The sequence below is a fragment of the Nothobranchius furzeri genome, chromosome 15, assembly GCF_043380555.1.
Source record: "Nothobranchius furzeri strain GRZ-AD chromosome 15, NfurGRZ-RIMD1, whole genome shotgun sequence".
In the NCBI taxonomy this organism is placed as follows: domain Eukaryota; kingdom Metazoa; phylum Chordata; class Actinopteri; order Cyprinodontiformes; family Nothobranchiidae; genus Nothobranchius; species Nothobranchius furzeri.
Genome location: NC_091755.1, coordinates 27,504,939 through 27,524,849, shown reverse-complemented (window position 1 = coordinate 27,524,849; position 19,911 = coordinate 27,504,939). Strand labels below are relative to the sequence as shown.

The 19,911-nt window shown below is 40.6% G+C and overlaps 1 protein-coding gene across 2 annotated transcripts in view; it reads left to right on the top strand.

The window, feature by feature from the left end:
* Positions 1–867: 867 nt before the first annotated feature.
* dip2ba (disco-interacting protein 2 homolog Ba) overlaps positions 868–19,911 on the top strand; it is a 36,815-nt gene continuing 17,771 nt past the window's right edge. For both annotated transcript variants that reach the window (XM_015967792.3, XM_015967790.3), the window contains exon 1: positions 868–1,094. In XM_015967792.3, coding sequence (XP_015823278.1) covers positions 1,010–1,094 — 85 coding nt within the window. In that variant the 5' untranslated portion in view covers positions 868–1,009. The remainder of the gene's footprint in view (positions 1,095–19,911) is intronic.

Sequence of the window (19,911 nt, the reverse complement as noted above, 5' to 3'; positions counted from 1 at the left end):
GTTCCTTATATAGGAAACATTATTTCTGATTGGCTTAATGAACTGTCCTGAATTGGAATGTTTATTATGTGAAGTGCCTTGAGACGACTCTTGTCGTGATTTGGCGCTGTATAAATAAACTTGAATTGAATTGAAAATGTATCTGAAAAACAAGAGTAGAGAGAAAAAATGGATAATGCACAAAGTGGAACTCACAAATACACTGGAATACAAAAATAAATAAATAAAAAAAATATTGATATGGTGCCCCAACCCCTAGAAAAAAAATGTAAAAGAACTACATTGGGTGCCACTCATGCATTACAGGTGCTCCACCTGGGCCACCCCATTTTAAAAAGCTTGGACACACCACTGTTTTGAGGCACAAAGCAACCAGATAAGATTTTATCCACTGGAAAACTAAAACTTTATTCCACTTAACATGCCAGATAAATCCACATCAGTTACAAGAGCTAGAGAAAAAATTGGCGAACAAGTAAACAAAGCCTAGGTAAAATCGTTGTACAACCTTGCAAATTTGGAGAGCTTCAATATTAAGATCCATTTAAAATATTGCAAAAGGTATGGCTCCTTAGAATAAAAAAAGAAAAAGCCACAACAGTTTGTCAGACTTTCCTACCTCTATTAAAAGTACATAAAGATCTTTTTCCTGCCCAGTATTCGGTGATTTTTGTGGATTCTTTGGAGGTGCTGGTGGCCTGGAGAATAGCGGTTGTAGTTTCGCTAGTAGAACACCAGGGGGAGCCGTGTTTTCGTTGTCACAGACGGCTCGGAAGCTGTGGAGCAACAGAGGCAAGGCGAGGTGATGCCGGTCATGTGATCGTACGTTGCCGTTGGTGAGTTTTCCCCATTATGGCGGAAGGGCACGCCGTGCGGATGGGCCGTCTCTCCTACTCCGATGCTTGTTTTGTTTTTTGAGGAAGGGGTTTTATTTTAGTTTTTTTAACATTTCGAACCGACACCCTGGTTTCTTTTCAGCTCGACGGTTTTTGTGTTTTTCGGCGAAATTATGGCAGACCGCGGCGTTGATTTGTCCGCCCTGCCAAAAGAGGCTCGAGACCAGTTGGCGGAGTTGGATCTGGAGCTGTCTGAAGGTAAGGGAGGGGAGGGGGCTCTTGGGGTTGACTGAGGGATGCTTTAGCACATTTTTTAGATAGCTATGTGTTGTCTCTCCTCTCAGTGGGCCGAAAAACTTCAAACTAAAGCACTGCTTTTAATTCACCTGCTCCACTTTTGTTCATAATGAGAGCACACGTCAAAGGGTTCATGCTTGTTTAGTGCTAAAACAGGATGTGGGTCTACAAGCTAGCAGTGCATGACAAGCAGCATTGTGAAGGAGGTGATGAACCTTTTATGTGTTTTATTCTTTAACTCTTAAACATGAATTCAGGCGCGTCTTTTGGCATCAAATCCTGCATCCGTTGTATTTTCATGTCAAATCACCATCTTATTGTCTGTGAATTAATAGGTTTGCCATTAGCTAGGTCTGGCTATCGAGGTTCGACTCTTATTCCTATTTAATTTATCCTGTGACCCTATTTTGGCCCAGCTGAACGTCACACAAGCCCCTGACAGGGTGTGTATGTTGGAGTTTCCGCTTAAGACACGTTTTGTTGCTGTAAAACTGTGAGTCACTGTGATTAGTGATGACATACAAGGACCACAGGCCTACTGTCATCATCTGCTTGTATCATTTCTAGATAAATACGGTCTGGTGGGAGTGTTTCAACATATTGTGGAGCCTCATTCACTGAGATGATCATTAGGATGTGGGCAAACTCTGACACATCTGTATAAACCTGTCATTAGCAGAATGATGGGTTACCTGTGCATGTGTGCAAAAATGATGCTTTTTCTCCGAGTTTTATGTGCACTCTCAATAATAGATTCATTTGTTCATTTTACTTTAATATAGTATTTCATGATCCCTTCCATCCATCTAGTGCATAGTCAAGGGCAGCCCCTCCCCCAGGGCAGCTGTTTAGCTCCTCTCTACAGCAATAGCACACAGTCACACATCTTTTTGCTTGTCTTCATAGCATCTATGCATCCATTTGAGTTAATTTTTATTTATACTTTTATATTACCAGAAAATGGCTGCGCAGTGGCGTTAGAGCTGTTGCCTTGCAGCAAGAAGGTGCTGGGTTCGCTTCCCGGCCTGGGATCTTTCTGCATGGAGTTTGCATGTTCTCCCTGTGCATGCGTGGGTTCTCTCCGGGTACTCCGGCTTCCTCCCACAGTCCAAAAACATGACTGTTAGGTTGGTTGGTCTGTCTAAATTGTCCCTAGGTGTGAGTGTGTGATTGTTTGTCCTGTGTGTCTCTGTGTTGCCCTGTGATGGACTGGCTCTCTGTCCAGGGCTACCCGCCTGATTGCTCATTGACCACTGGAGATAGGCACCAGACCCCCCCCCCCCCCCCCCGGCGACCTTGCGTGGACATGCGGATTCAGACAATGGATGGATGGATATTACCAGAAAATCCCACTGAGATGAGACATTTATAATTTACATAAGTTGGTATTGATGCTAATAAAGAAGTGGAGAGGGTGTCACTGTTAAAGTTCCCGGGCACAAAAATATGGGAGAACCTCACACGGAGCCGAAACATGAAAATATCTGTTAGAAAAGGCTCAACAATGGTTATACTTCCTGAAAGCTATCACGAAGATCAACCTGCCACAAAAACTGCTGGTGTCATTTTATCGCTGCTCCATGCAGATTGTCCTGACCAACCAATCTGGTGTGGTACAGCAGCAGCTCTGCAGCTGAGAGGAAAGTCCTGCAGAGTGTGATCAAAACTGCAGAGAAAATAACAAACACACACCTGCCTGCCTGCCCTGGGTGACATCTTCACCGCTCTTCTTCCGTCTGGCAAACGATACAGGGCAATGAAAACACGCGCCACAAGGCTGTTTTTATGCAAGAGCCATCACTGAACTGAATGTTGAGGTCACACAAACGGGGATTCTGCTGGACGCACTGCAGCACTTTTACATTTAGCTAGTTACTCTTGTGACACCTTAAAGGTGTGGGACGCAGAAAAATATTTTTTAAATAATTTTTTCTGATTATAATCAGTCAGAAAATATTCTCTCACATCTATCTCCTGCATTAGCTTCTGATATAAAATAGATGGTAAAACTCTAGGATTTGAACAGTCTGACAGATCTACGTGATGGGGAAGGCTGTTGTTGATTTAACATCCAGGATTCAGCAGACAACGTCCCAACTAGTAGAAGCTAACCGTTAGCATTAGCAACTCCACCACACAGATAAACTCCTCCAGGCTTGCAACTGTGGAGATAAAACATCCATGTTGCAAGTCAGTGGTAGAGTTGCTGTTATCCAATCCAAGGCAAAAACACCCAATTATCAGGAAAATAAGACTCAATATCCTGTCATGTTGTGCCATTCTGCTGCAACAGATTTGTCCCTGATGATCCAAACATCTTTGGGCTTTTTTTGCCTTGAGAATGGCTCGCAAGGCATTCATTCCTACCAGAGATCACTGCAAATGTATTGCGTGAACCATACCTTTATCCCTTTGATGCATAATGGCCACTACAGTGGACAGGTACTCAAAATTGTTATTTATTTATTTTTGCTATTAGGCACAGCTGTTCAAGACTTTATTGCATGTGAGCCCCTCCATTTGGACTTCAGTAAGTCAAGCCAACATATTTCATGTTCTGAATGCACGCTGTCCACTGAGATGGACATGTAAATTATTTGTAAATTATTAAATGTTGTAAAAAATATTTGTTGAAATTTGTTTCATTCACACCTAAAGATGAATGAAAAAAATTGTTAAAAAATCATGGTTGAAGATTTCATTATTCATGCATGAAAGGGTTAACATATGTCTCTGTTTACATTTATCTTATGTTTACTTTATGTTTCACTTTATATTTTAGATTTGTCTTGACCATGTTTACTTTTATACTTAGACTACATTTGTGCATCTTAAACAGACTGTGTGTGTGTGTGTGTGTGAAAGAAGTGTGTGGGTGTGTGACCTTAGCCTTGTTATTTATATATAACGTACTACCATCTCACAATAAATGTCTTTAAACGAGTGCAAAGACAATTTGGTTGTACACCTGTCCTGTACAATGACAATAAAACAATCTTGAATCTAATATCTGAGCATCTGCAAGTGCTGCAGTGATGACTGACCTGCAGGATTCCTATTTGTTTCATATAGTTAGGTTCTCCTACCAAATACTTTTTTCTGTGTTTTGGTTTTGAATCTTAGAGGCACCCATCACAAATGATAGCTACAAAAATGTCTGATCACACTGATTTGACGAATCATGAGTTTTTTTTAGCATTCTTCCACATCAGAATATCATAGATTTCTATAGTGATATTTGTGTTGGCTATAATTTGGACACTTTTATTAATTTGTGTCGCTTTTTACATTGTTTCATCTATAAAACACAAACTTTCAATAAAATGACTGTACATTGTGTTTTATGTTTTATCTGTTAAATTCTTCATCATGCAAAAAGTGCCAGATGACACTTGAGAGGAAAAACTCCCATTAAGACAATTCCATCACACAGCTGTAAATCCACCTTTAGTAGATGAGAAGTGGAAGGAAAATAGACAAACATTGGGCAAAGAGGTCACTCAGGTTTAACCAATCTGGTCCCAACTGTAAGGGTTATTAAGTAAAGCTTTAAGATTGATACTAACAATCAAGGAGTAGTCATCTACCAACTTGAGCTGGTTTTCACTAGAGAGGAGGGTGGAAACTGAAGGATTTACCTTTCTTCCTTCCTTTTGGATCCTTTAGGAGCCACAAGAAAGCATTCAGCTTAAGAACGAAGAGCTTTGAAAGAATATTATGTTACTATCTGAGAACTGCTAAAACATGATGTATCTTAGGGGAAGGTTCTCAGTCATCCAGGTCATGGCAATCCATGTTTGTTATCACATGAAGTAAAATGGTTTTTCATGTGTTTTATAGTTTTGCAATTTAATACAGAAGTACGAATTATGAGACAGCTTGGTGTATTACTTTTAGGGATGGTGCCGATACAGATACTGATACCAGTATCGGTATCGGTAAAATTTAACCGATACCAATGCAGTTGCTTGAAAGTGACTTCACTGTAACTTGTCATTTTAGTTCACCTAATATTTTAGTTTTGTGATCATTTATATTAACATATTTTACTTTTGATCTACCTCACAGTCTTTTCCCTTTGAAAGCAGAGAAGAAAATAAAACCTGTGTTCCAATTCATTGCATTTTTTTGTGTGGTAGAAGTATCGGTATCAGTAATCGGTATCGACGAGTACTCAGATCCAAGCATCGGTATCGTATCGGTTTCGAAAAAAAGTGGTATCGTTGCATCCCTAATTACTTTATGGTTTTACTCTTTGTGTCAGTTTGTCAACTGACAAAGCTCCTCAGATTAGAAGCCAAACATCTTCAAGAAACCAAATAAGTCCATTTGCTTTCATTTGAACCTCTTCGGATGATGTAGCTTAGTTTTAATAAGTTTTATGCTCTTTGTCAAGAGTAGAAGTTCAAGCTTTGCTCCAGATTCATATAGAGGCAACAAGGCTGAAGCAGGAGAAGTATAATGTGCAAATATCTAATTAGAATGCTCTCTACAGAATTTTTGGGTCAGCTGGAAGCTTTTCAGAGAATTGCTGGGACATCCTAATAGAACATCATAATGGCTCAGTCTAGAAGTGACAAATGCATAGATTAGGTTTTCTGCAGCTCCCTGAGACAAGATGTTCCTTGTTTTGAAAATGTGTGAAAGGAGCTTCTAGAAACATGTTTTAATGACGTATTCTGGTGTATTAAAAAAAAATCACTCTTAGGTTCTTAGGTCAAAATCTGATGGCATCTAGTTTGTTAAATGTTGGAGTCAGTGGTCACAGAGTCTAAAGACATCTGGTGTTGTTGACATTTCATTGATTTTGTACAGTATGCATTGGGCATTTTTTCCATTACTGGAGTGTTCGTTCCTATGCAATACATCACACCTCCATCTTGGGTGTTTTTATCACATAATTGCAAATACCATGACATCACACATTTTCTCTGTATTGACCGCCCCTGGTTTTCTCATTATTCCTTGTAGTTTCTCTTTTTCAGCTACTTATTGATCTTTCCACATGTCTCAGACTCCCATCACATTTTCTACAGAAACGTGTCACCTCCTTTCCTGCTCACTTAAGCATAGTAATAGGAGCAGAAGACTCTTCCCTCTTGTCGTAATCTCATGGGAAATGTGCAACAGTTTTATTCAAGAACCACTCGGTTCACATGTTAGGATTTTGCATTCATGCATTTGGCTTATTAGCTTGTTAGTAGAGTGCTTTTTTGTATTATTATTAGAAAACATTGAATTCAGTAAAAATCAATGTATTTTGGCCCAACAAGCTGCATTTGCTTCATATTCCAGTCTTTGCTGTTTTATAAGCCTCCTTGTTCTCTTTATGGCAGGAAGCATGCCTCATGTTTCTACCTGATGGGTAATTTTTCTTCTGTACATCACAAGCCAAGTGGAAATGCCTGTTCTTGTGTTGCTGGGATAAGAACACAGGGCTGTCAAACAGCCTCTTAAAAACCAGCTCAGCCCTTCTAACCCTCTGTGAGTGTGGGGACACAATGATGATCATTCAGACAGCCGGAGTTGCTCCGCTGCAATTAGAGCATTTAGTAGAACCCTGGCCTCGTGTGCATATTGGAACGACCGGCCCTCGTATGAAGACCAAAGAGAGTATGATGATGGGTCATACTGGAGAAGATGATTAGTGTTCTGTGGGGCGTGGCTCTCCTGACATTGTTAGGGATTGGCCTTTGCATTGAGTTCTTCCTAGTTACTCTCATCTTTTATCTATACCCTGCATCTATTTATTGGGAATAGTTCAAATTTTCTGAGTTGAAATGTATTTTTTATTTGTTTATTTATGAATTAGCAGTGACATTCTTATGCCTGCTCAGACGTAAGTGAAGTCACTGCATATTCACGTCTCTGATCAGTTTGTAAAGACTTGACAGTCCACATGACCATCAGTCGCTTCCTTTCTAGGCCACTTACTGACATGTATTAAGGGTACGGTTCAGCAGAGCATGACAGCACTAATATGGGCCCAGTCTGTAATAGGCATCCATTTTCCCCGACCCTAATCATCAGTTGCAGCATGTGGGACAAAAACTTGATGGATCCATGAAGACGATTCTTCTCCAAATCAGGAACGAGCTCTGTGTAAACATTCTCTTGGCTTTGTATTATTTATGAGCTGTTATCAAGAGAGCGGTTGTTTTTGTGTGGCAGGGAGCTTATTTTGAGACGGATGACAGACATGTGATAGCCACTTCCTCAAACGTAAGTGCTTGTGGTGCAACACTCGTGTTTTTAAGGCAGAGGAGTGGACTGCTACAAAAAGAAGTTCTAACTTCAAAAAGTTTAAAAAGTTTTGACCTTAACCCTGTTCTTAAACATTCTTATTAATAAACTGTAGCTAAATGCATATTTTAAAAGATAAAATACTCATTTCAGCACTGGTTATATTAACTGTTTTGATGGTACAGATGGGAAGAACCAAGCCACATACGTCAGATGCAAACAGTTGCACCATCTTCTTACTAGTCAGAAGGGCACAAGTTAACCCATGTTTATCACATGGAGTAAAATGGTTTTTGATGCATTTTTATAGTTTTGCAATTTAATACAGAAGTCCTAATTCTGTAACAGCATGGTGTGTTGCTTTATAATTGTACTCTTTGTGTCAGTTAGCAGTGGTGGAGCTGACTTTTAGTGTGCAGATACTCATGTAGCTAGCTAGTGCTGTAGTTTGGACTTCTGTCAAATTGAATCAAAGACCCCCGGAGGTCGTAACCCAGAAATCCCAAATCAGTTTCCTTGAAGCCTAAGAGCCAGGGCCTTGGGAAGGGCAGATGGTCGTGTGTACTCCTGGCAAAGTCTTTTGTTGTGTGTGTTTGTGTGGATACATTATGTTTGCACATGGCAGTATGTTGTATTAGACATAATTCTGTTTGCGTAAATAGTTAATGATAGCGGCAGTTCTTCTAACTTCTCCAGGCCCATGGTGGGCTGAATTATTCACATGGGCTCTGTAAAAACCACGACACCCTCGCAGAGTTGTGTGGGTGTGTCTCTTGCTTTGTTTGTGGTTGTTTAGACGCGCGTGTGTTTGTGGTTGTTGAATGTGACTACTTTATGTTCAATAGGGACATGTTGCGGCACATGGAACAACCCAACCATACGTCTATGAAAGTTTGCCAGAGGCTAAATCAAGGTCCCACTTATTAATGACTCTTATTGGCTCTTATGATGTGCCTAATTTGGACTGCGAAATGCAGAAAAGTCAAATGTAATGATAAATATGACTTTTGTATTGAAATAATGGCATCCATCAAAACTACAAAAAGTAGAATGGTTCATGTAGAGACTAGAGCCATTACAGACACGAGATGATTCACTCTTTTTTATGGAGAATCGGCTCATCCAAAGTGTTCTTTAAAGCAAGACTAGCTGTGAGTAAGACCTCAAATTATATTAACACTGATGTGTTATCTCGCTGACTTGTGTGTCACAAGTTGGCGTTTCAGGAAAAGAATATGTTTACAGTTGAGGCCTGCTCGGTGCTGTTGGAGGTCTGTGAGTCACCACTTTTAGGCGTGTCGCCTTCTCCAGGGCAACATGATCAATCTGTCACTGGGAAAGTGAGAGAACCTGTTTTAGCTTCAAAGTTTTATAGGTTCATCCAGACTGAGTCATCATGGATGAGTGAGGCTGGATTTTATATTATATCAGGCTCGCTGTCTCTCAGTTGGCACATTCACTGTTTTACCTACTTCACCAACCAATCGTGTTATTCGAGCTGATGATCAGACACCTGTCTGAAAGTTCAGTCCCTCATTTCATAACAAGCCAGACTGTGACACATCAGTGTTGTCTGTTCTGCATTTTATTGGCTAAATCACACGTTCTGCTCTTAAATACATAAAAAACATTTTAGTTTATTTGTGAGATTTGATGCAAAACCTTCTAACCTATGTCGATTATACACGCCTGTCTGGTGGGGGGACACAGGCCTAGCAGCGCACAAGAATGCTCTTGTGAATATAAATAGACCTAGCTGGCAAGACAAATTTGCTTTCATGCCTGAGGAGGAGAAAACAGGCATCTCTTTGCCACAAAAGCGGCACCATTATTGTAGAGGGGGCCACTCTTTTAAAGTCTCAAGGAGTCAGCCGTTATTTTGTGTGTGTGTGTGTGTGTGTGTGTGTAGTCTGGTTAGTGGAACGCAGCCAGTGGTAAACGCATCTTTAACCAACCAGCTCACTGGCTGCTGTGCATTGATCAGCTGTAAACCCCCCAGCTCGATATGAGTCGTGTCCACTGGACCTCACTGTGCTGTTGGACCTGCTGAGGAACTTTGAAGTGAGTGTGAGGAACATGAGGCATTTTATCAGCAGCTGTCCAGTTTCTATATATGAAAAGTCAGGCCCGTGTACAACAGTGTACATATCAAAAGGTCAGCTGCGTTTCTTTGTCGTTAGCTTTTCTGGGGACTTTTTAAATTGTCTCGTTTAGCTTTTGCTTTGGTTTGGACCCGTGCCTTGCATTTGAAAGGTTCCCTTCCTTATTCTAGTTCAAGAGCCATATTCTTTATCAAAAAGTCTCAGAGCTCAGAAGAAATCACCAGGAAACTCCATCAACAAGCTGCTGTGTGTCTTGGCCGCTCTGACCACATTGTGCTAAAGTAGTAATGGACTCTTGTAATTCAACTCCCCAGAGAAACAGGTAAACAAAAGACCTTTGACAGATTTGAATGGGCGTGGTCTCAGTTTGATCATTGCCAACTACCAGGAAACTTGGTCTTTATGCACGCCTAATATATTATGGTCTTTGTCCAGAGTGGAGGCTTTGGGTTCCCCTGTTGGAATAAACCGTTCAGGCAGAGCTGGCCTTCAGCACTTCCTGACCACGAGCTAAAAAAGTTTGATTTTATTCCTGATTTGTGTTGTTAAGAGCTTGAAACGAGTTTTGGTCCCTAATGTTAGTGTAGAGGTTTCTAGTTACACTTTGCCAGCTCAAGTCGTGTCATAATGTGAACGCACATTTTCATGCCCTTGTATCAGTAGGAAGGCCGAGCTCTGAAGGAGGTTTGTGTTGTGTCTGAGATACTCCCACAGGCAGTGATGAGACACTGACAGTTATTAGACTCAAACTGTCAGCAAATATTAAAAAATGAAAAGACAAATCAAGAACATAAAATAAAACTTCCTTTTTGACTCAGCCTTGGAACAACTCATGAACGAATATGAAAATGTGTGTTTTATTAGCAGAATGTGTTTTTGCCTTCTGTTCGAACAGATTTCCACCCTTCATTTGTCTAATACTGGGTGGGTGTGAGTCTATAGACGGTCATCAGAAGTTTCACAACTCTTTTAATGTAAAGTTTGTTATGCATGGAGGAGTTTGGGTCAAGGGTTAGAAGCACTTTGAAATTAATTCAGTAGTTTACTGGTAACCAGTGTAGAGATTTAAGAACAGGTGTGATGTGCTCGGTTCTTGTGGTTCTTGTTAAAACTCTAGCTGCAGCATTCTGAATAAGTAGCATAAGTCTGGCTGATTTGTTTTTCTAACATTAATTTCTATTTTCGTATTCCTTCTTAGTCTGGGACTTTAAAACCAACAGTTTCCTTTCTGAGCAGCTCACAGCTAAAGAGCTATAATTCTAAAAGGTTTCCATCCTGATGACAGGCTATTTAATGACTGAGAGCATTGAGGTCAGCCATGAGCTGACTGACCATGAGCTGTGGAACGTAGCAATAAGCTCTGCTGTGTCAGCTTCAGACTCATTAAAGCAGAATGTAAGTGTTTCTCATCAGCTACAGCTTGTTATGAACCTATTATATTGATTTAGTGAGTCATCTACTCACATTACTTTATAACTTCCACATTAACGCCTGGCTTTAACTCATAACCAATCAACCACGATGAAGAACCGGCATTTGTGCACTGTATCATTTAAAGAGGTGCAACATCTAGAAAATATATCCAGCTAAACTTCCATTATATTTTCTTGTTCAGTTTCTGACTATAAATCTGATTTGAGGCTCAGTGAACCTCAGGTTGTGTCCGTCATGCGATTCTGAAGCCCGTATCTCTTAATAACAACACTGCTGTGCTGAAACCGGACACGTCTAGTTCACTTTCAGTCGCTGTTATTTTTTTGGTTGCATGACAATAAGGTTCTGCACCTTGTTTTGATTACAAATGTACATTTGTCTCTGACATGTTGACTGTGTCATTCATGCCTTGAGTAAACACTTAAATTGTGTACTTAAAAATCTGGTAATCATTAAATGACTGTTTAGTTATCCTAATGCACTTATCTGGTAAGTGACAGAGGATAGTTATCTCAACATCAGAAGGTGTCAGTTCATCTCTTGGAGTTTTGACTTTAGGAATGCAAAAAATTATTGATACACAGAAATATATATTTCATGTTATGATAATGAATTGATATTTAAAATAGTCATTTATTAAATAGAGTATTTAGTGCATTTTTATATGTGGTGCAATTCAAACTCCGGTTACTTGGTTGCAGCAGTTTTTACCTCCCTCATTCTGACGGAACAACGAGATCTTGCGATAACACTGGATGTATCTTGAAAGCGTCTGGGCTGAGTTTTCCAATTAAATTCAGTCTTAAAATTCACAAATATCATCTGGCTTTTAGTATTTTAATATATCGTATTGTCTTCCTTGTATTGTGGTGTTGTATCTCCAGATTTTTTGCCGAGATACACCCCTACATGACTTCTTTTTCCTAGAACGTGCATTTTATTTTTTCTCTCAAAAAACATTTTTTTTTTGTGTGATTTATTGTAGAAACAGATGAGAAATAAGTAAAACAGGGATTTGATCCTCCAAAGGCCCAACTGCCTGGGAGTCTAATCACTGACTTAAGTCAGGTTTGGGTAAAAAATAAAAACTTCATTGTATTTTATTTAAATCAGTTCAGATCACCAAACATGTTTGTAACATAGCGGCAAAGAAATGTGCAGAAACAACCATTTACTATAACAAAAGCCTGAGTTATCATATGAAGTTTAAAATAACAGTGTGGTTCTTCTGTTTCGAAGGTTGTTTGTTTTTCTTTTAATGAAGGAGCTTCTATGGACCAAAACGTGGAAGAAGCAGACAGAGAAGTGCTAATAATGAACAACCAGTGATCATCTTTGGAGTTGACGTTCAGTGAGTCAGATGTGTGAGCCATTACCACCTGGTTACCAGTCACAACCAGATTTTTCATCTTTCAGAAATTGAGCTAGCAGCTTTTCTCAGACTGTAAGGAAGAGCCAGGAGTGGCTCTTTGTTACAAAAGCGCCTCATCTTTACTAGTTCAGTGGTATACGTTTAATTGAGTCTGGAACCAGAACCCTGAGTTAGTAATAAGTGGTTACAGCTCAGGGAAACCCCTCAAGGCTCCAGCTTCACTCTTCAAGTACAAACATGAGAGCCGTAATTCGAGTTTTATCCATCTCTAGTCAGAAAATCAAAACTTAAAGACCAAAATATCAAACCATTTTTTAATCCAAGTTTACATACAAGCTGCCACTGGAAACAAAATATCTAGAAATCAAAATTTTACATATCGGTGAAGAAAAACATTTGGTTTAGTCACACCAATAATCTCTACTGTTTACGGTATCGTTCGTGGTAGGATGACTTAAGCTTTGTTGCTGCTAACAGTTATCATATTTTTACTTCCTGACATCAGTTGTCCTTATTGAGTTTAATCACATTTGTGAACTCCTATCGCTTTTACCAAAATAATGTTCCTAATTTATCTATAACACAGCGTGTCTCTGCCAAACATGAACAGCCTGTTTGTTACTGTTTCCAGATAAACACTGAGTGAGTGTAATAATAGCCGTTTATATTAGCAAAGTTTCAACTCAGGGAAAGAAGTAAGTCTGGGTTTAATGATATGATCTGGTTTGTCAGTAAAAGAAAGAGACAGAAAAAAACGTGTGCACATTTTTGTTATAGACATAATTCTCTGTTGATTGTTAAAACTGTTTAGTGAACTCATGCAGTGGTCTCAGAACCGACCGAAATATCGGGCTGATATTTATATATATGTTTTTATACATTGGCATCGGCCAATATCTTTCCTTACTAAAGCCGATTTAAAGTCAGGCACATCCTTGGGCAGCCCATTGCTGTTGCAGAATTGTATTTAAATGTAATTTTACGTTCACTAGTAATATCTGCATAATAAATACTCTAAATTAACACTGAGGAGTGCACAAAGTTTAAATTAACAGTTAATTCAGGGTTCAAAAACTGATTCGGCTTAAGATATTTTGTGCATAATCAAGGTTATTAGTGACATTTAGCATGAAAATAAAGTAGAAAATGTGTAGATATCGACCATGGAAATAGGCCCATGAAAATTGGCAGTACTTATCGGCTGATCGCATCTCCCACATATTGGCACCAGAAATAGAAAAACCAGTATTGGTCGACCTCTACTAAGAATGGGCAGTAATATATAATAGAAGTAATGGAGGAAGTGAGGCATTAGTGCTTTTGCACTCAAACAGAAAATGTTTGTAAAAAATTTGAAGCAACGTTCATTTTATAACATAAAACAAATACATAAACATTTTAGTTTGATGGCAAACTGTTGGTCTGGTCATACTGGGCCAGAGCCAGGATTGTTATTTTAAGTGGACCATATCTTATTTTTTTTATCTTAGTAGGTAAGCCAAGTAGCTAAGTGTTTTTGTTCAGCACAGGAAAGCTTAAATCCATGACACGATTAGGCGTTCACCTCAGGCAGCACGTTTACATGTGGTTTATTCATCCATTTCTTAAGCTTTGTTAAAACAAATCAAAATAAATAGGAAATATTCTGATTGCTTCATATCTACTGTTCTTTGATGCCGTGTTTACATTCTTAAGCTTCATCCTTTTTCATCATTCCTACATTTTTTCCACCAGTGACCCTTAACATAGTGTTGCTTCTTGTTTTCGGTACCTCTCACCCCCTTCATTACATCCTGTGGGCTGCACCCAACATAGCAACAGTTATACTCCTGATAAATCTTGTTTTTCATATCACTGTGTTGCTCAGCATTGTTAGTGGTGTGCAACCTTTTTCTGTATCACTCATCGTTAAGAAATGCGTGCAGGAAAATCTCACAGAGTGTCACTGTGATGAATGGCCATCATCTTTACTTTCTACCTCCCCTGCTTGGTGCTCATTGGACAGGGCAACCAAAGACAAACAGAGTCCAGCTTTAAATGGAAAGTCTGCCAAGAGAAATTAAACTCCCCCAGCCTTTTTCTCAGCTGGATGACAGATTTCTACAACCATCCAGAGATTACTTAATATTTTCTTCCCCAATGAAACAGCCCCCCTCCTCCCATCATGGATTAGCCTGCTCCCAAAAGAAGAGTAGGCCTGATATGGGAGTGGAAAACACTGGACTTGATGGTGGGAGGTCTGAGAACAAATGCTTGAGTCATCATTCAGATATGGATGAAATATATCTTCTTCGCTAATGAGGAATGATGAGCAGAAATAGTTCAACGCTGTGATCAAATTACTTTTAGATCAGAAAGAGCAATAGAAATGATTTCTTGAATATGAATAATTTTATTTTGTTGTTAGAGAAATTAATAAATTGAGCACTTTTGTGCAAAACCCACATGAGTGTTGCTTCTTCCTCCCTTTGTGAGCATGTATGGTTAAAAACGCTGCTTGCATCTTCTTTAACCAATGACCAGGTGTCTTTTAGGAGTTTTGGTGTTTTGGTTTAATTTGCATTTCCTTCAAAATGATTTTTTACCCATGTTCTCAGCACAGTCTGCACATTGTTTCTGTGTTTCTGCTCAAAGTCTATAAATAAGATCTTGTGGGTGACGTTAGTTCCTCCTCTCTCAGCCCTGTGTTTAACTTTGTATTTACATGTAAATGTGCACGCTGTGGCTCTTTGTGAGACTCTGGCTTTAGTGGTTTAGTGGCATCTTCTCTCTATCATTTTCTCACCAATTTTGTGTTAAATCACCTTCTTGTGATCCAGGGTGTTATTAGTGTCGGAATGCTTGGTTCCTCTTAATAACACACTGTGAACCAGTGCATAAATAAAGAAAATAAACACTGTCCAGCTACTTTTTGAGGTCAGGACAGCCTCTGTTAAGAAATGTCTTTGTATTTTTGATAAATTCACACTAAATATTGAAAAATAAACATGTTTGATTGGAGCCGATAAAGATGAAGATCTCTGTCTGGTTTGTCACAGCATGAAGGGGAGGTTTTATTTACTGCTGTCTTCATAGTCTGTTAGCTTTAGTGATGGGTGTGTGTGTGTTTGTGTAGTGTTGTGTTGGCAAGACACCTGTCATGTGTGTGTGTGTGTGTGTGTGTGTGTGTGTGTGTGTGTGTGTGTGTGTGTGTGTGTGTGTGTGTGTGTGTGTGTGTGTGCTTGCAGAGAGCGGAACTGATTCACTGAGGCAAAAGGAAACTGTGGGTGGCAGTCGTGTCACTAACTAATACATCAACATTAATTAAACAGCTCCTTTGGGCTGAGAAACCAAATGCATACATACAATAAATAGATGCGGAGCTTCAGAAATATATAAAGTATTAAACTGAGTATATTTGAAATACACAGAAAGGTTTTTTCACTTTTTAATATTCAAGATATTTTTTTCTGGTTGATTCAAAGCAGGAGAAGGACCCCTGTCCCACATTTCTGAGGAGGTGACATTTCAGCATCCTAAAAAGAGAAGTTATGATGTACACTCAGTGGTGCTTGGTTCATATAGAAGGAACTTGTTGCATAAAAGCCTGTCAGATGATTTTTAAGCTACATCAGTCTTCTGGTTTCTGCTGACATTGATTGATTGTGTGTGTGTGTGTGTGTGTGTGTGTGTGTGTGTGTGTGTGTGTGTGCGTGTGCGTGCGTGTGCGTGTGTGTGTGTGTGCGTGTGCGCGTGTGTGCGTGTGTGTTTGCGTGTGTCATGCAGAGTTAGTTGGTGTGTGGGTGTCCAGACTCTTCTTGCCTTCTTCTTTTAGGTCATGTTTAGGGATGTACATAGTTAATCGGTTAACTACCATAAATGTTGTAACTGGTAATAAGCAGTTATAACAGCTTTGTCTGGTTAATTTCTGCACATCCTTCAACTGTAATGACAGCAGTAATGTTTATGTTTATTTATTTAGCAGCCGCTTTTGTCCAAAGCGACTTACAAGTGATCATCGGCATGTTGCCCTTGAGGCTAACGACAACAATAACAACAACAACAACTTGACATCAATCATGGAGAGTAGGGAACAAGGAGTGGACGGTAGAGAGGGGGTACGGGTGCAGGGAGGGTGCTAGTTTAGAAGATGCTCTCTGAAGAGCAGGGTCTTCAGGAGTTTCTTGAAAATTGAAAAGGAAGCCCCTCTTCTATGTAATGAACAGCACGCCAGCACGTCAGTTTAAACGAGCATTCACGAGTCAGGTCAAGAACAGGCACTTCCCTCTCACTCATGGTTTAGCCAGTTCACACTTACATGCCACTAAGCACCCCTGGGAAACAGGAAGTAAACACCCCCCAGCAACTGCTACAATACATTTTGTGTGACTAGAGGGTGAGAGAACGTCGCTTTAAAGTATGTTGACTCAAAAGCCACAGATGGATAGGTGACTTGTCACTCACATGAATCAAATACATTTACTCAAAGGTTAAGTGGTCAATAAAGAACAAGCTTGGGAGTATTTTATTTAACACAAGGAGTCCCATATTGAAGCACTGAGCCTGGCAGAACGTGAAAATGAAGCTGGAAAAAACATTTGTATTATTTATAGAGCGAGGTGTGTGTGTCTCTTTTTACAAAACAATGCCGCCAATTTGCCGCAACGCCGTGGCGGCATCAGGGACCCTTAGGTCGTTTATAAGATCAGATCGTGGCGCAATCGTGGCAATTTTATAAAAAATTAGGTGATGGCGGCATAAAGGGGGTATGGGGGCGGTCTCTGCTGCCGCAAACTTCAGTTTATCTTGGACATAACTTGCTTTTTATTGCGATTGAAGCCGTGATCGTTAAGTTTGTTTTTTAACAAGCAGCTTCTAAAGGTGTCTGTCCTCATCAGTCCCTGTGCAGTCTCTGGTGATCTGAGCTTCAGCTCTAACTGAGAGGCTCATGGAGCTCTGCGGCGCTCCAGTTTGCCATCTCAGCTGATTTTGTTCAAATAGCAAACCTTATTGCCTGTGTTTACTTTCAATTTCAATAAATTTGTCAGCCGGAGCTCAGCAATAACTCCCCACGTCATCAAGACATCTGCCTCTGTTGCGCCAGGGCGCATACGACAGACCATTACCACAATATTACTATCAAGCGAGGCGGAACGAATGCCTCAAAATTCGCGCAACGCCATGCCGGCATGGTGCGTTAATAAGACATACCATTGCGGTAATATTACGCCAATTTGCCGGCATGGTGTGTCTTGTAAAAAGGACTAGAGTGTGTGTTGGTGAGGGGTGGGGTGGGGGGGTGGGATGAGGCTTATGGTTAACCGGCTATTAACCATTAAGGGTGTCAATAACTAGGGATGTCCCATTCTTATATCGATATCGGAAGTAATTTGATATCGGCCCAAAAACATTGCATAGGATTATATCGGACGGCATCAAAAATCTCAGATATAAGCAGTCCGTTAAGGTTCACATTTTTGCAACCAGTGGTTAAGAAAAAAATGTCATTCATTTTCATACTTACTGTTATTGGCTCTTGTTCTCCGATTGAGTAATATCACTTGATCAAGCCTTTCATACATTCCACACTACAAAATAGGTAAATATATGTATGATTTGGTCGATATCAAACCAGATTGATAGCGGTATCGGTCAACATTGAAGCCTGCAATATCGGTATCGTATCAAAAGTGAAAAAGTAGTATCGGGACACCCCTATCAATAACCAGTTAAAGACATTTTGGAAAACATGCATCTCTAGTTGTGTTTGAAGGATGTTGGTTTTAATTAGCACATTTGAGGTTTTTTCTTTTTTATTATTTTCAGAAATCCAAATGATCAAACGTGAGACTAACCGGATCATTTTTTGAGAATCCCATCTCTGGGACCTTTTTGATATGTTGAATCTTTCTCTTTTGTCAGCTGAAGGACTTGGAATCAGTGTAATATCTACCCATCCATTTTAGGCTGCTATCCGGGGTCAGGTTTGCAGGGTCAGTAGCCTAAGCTGGGAGGCCCAGACACCCTTCTCCCCAGCCACTTGGGCCAGCTTCTCTGGGGGAATCCTAAGGCGTTCCCTGACCAGCCGAGAGACGTAGTCTCTCCAGAGTGTCCTGGGTCTTTCTTTAGGCCTTCTCCCAAGCCCCCATAATTCCGGTCTGAAAATGAAGCCAATACAGAAGTGACAAAAATTGCAGTCCCACCCTCATCCTCTGGGAGATGGTGTCAGAAGCGAGCAAATCCTCATTGACTCCCATGTTAAAAATACCAATTTCACAGCAGAAATAAACATGTTTACAGAAGTCTTGTTTCATGGTCTCGCTAAACTCCTCCCATGCCCCGGGCCGCATTCCGCTTGGGCTCCCAGTACCCATCAGCTGCTTCTGGAGACCCACAGGCCAAAAATACCCGATAGAACTCTTTCTTCAGCTTGACGGCATCCCTAATCGTCTGTGTCCACCAGCGGGTTTGGGGATTACCACAATGACAGGCACTGACGACCCTGTGGCCGCAGCTCTGGTCCGCTGTCTCAACAGTGGAAGCACAGAACATGGCCTACTCGGACTCAGTGTCCCCTGCCTCCCCCAGAACATTTTAGAAGTTCTGTCAGAGATGGGAATTGAAACTTTTTCTGACTGGAGACTCCGCCAGATGTTACCAGCAGACCCTCACAATAGGTTATGGCCTGCCAGGTCTGACCACCATCCTCTCCCACCATCAAAGCCAACTCATGACCAGGTTGTGGCCAGTTGACAGCTCTGCACCTCTCTTCACTTGAGTGTCCAATTCATGTAGCCGCAGATCAGATGAGACGTCAACAAAGTCAATTGTCAAGCTGCGGCCTAAGGTATCCTGGTGCCAAGAGCACATATGGACAGTGACAGCTTTATGTCTGAACATGGTGTTCATTATGGACAATCCATGACAAGCACAGAAGTCTAATAACAAAACACAGCTCAAATTCAGATCAGGTTCCTCCCCACTACACCTCTCCAGGTCTCACTGTCGTTGCCCACATGAGCTTTAAAGACCTCTAGCAGAATGAGGGAGTCACCAGAAGGGGCGCTCTCCAGCACCTCCTCCAAGGACTCTGAAATGGGTGGGTAGTCTGAACTGTAGTTTGGTTCATAAGCTCAGACATCAGTCAGGACCCCCCCCCCCCCCCCCTGTAGTATTTACATTAATAGTGTTTTGAACTTATTGCAGATATATACATGAGGGTAAAAAGCCCACAACTTTCACTCATTTGACTAATTTACTTTATCCTGCTACATCAGATCACTTCAGTTTTCTTTATTATTTTAATTTGATTGCATCATGCTGCTGACTTGTGGGTGGTTTACTGGTGCACAGGGAGACGAATGGCTCACAGAAGAAATGCACTTGAGCTGTACAAACACAAAAGGCTCCAGTGTGCCGGATCACACTGGAGAAATGCCAGTGCTGATTAAAAGTGGCTAGTAATGCCTGTGAGCTTGACTGGGACTGTAAAAAGCTTTCATCCTCGAATATGTTTCACCTCTCCGTATTTGTAACTGGGATCGATGTTTGCATGAGTGTGTGTTTATCCCATCTGTAACCCTCTACACTCAGCTGTGCGTGTGAAGGGAGATGTCAGAAGGTCAGACCTCTTTCTGGCTTGGCTTGA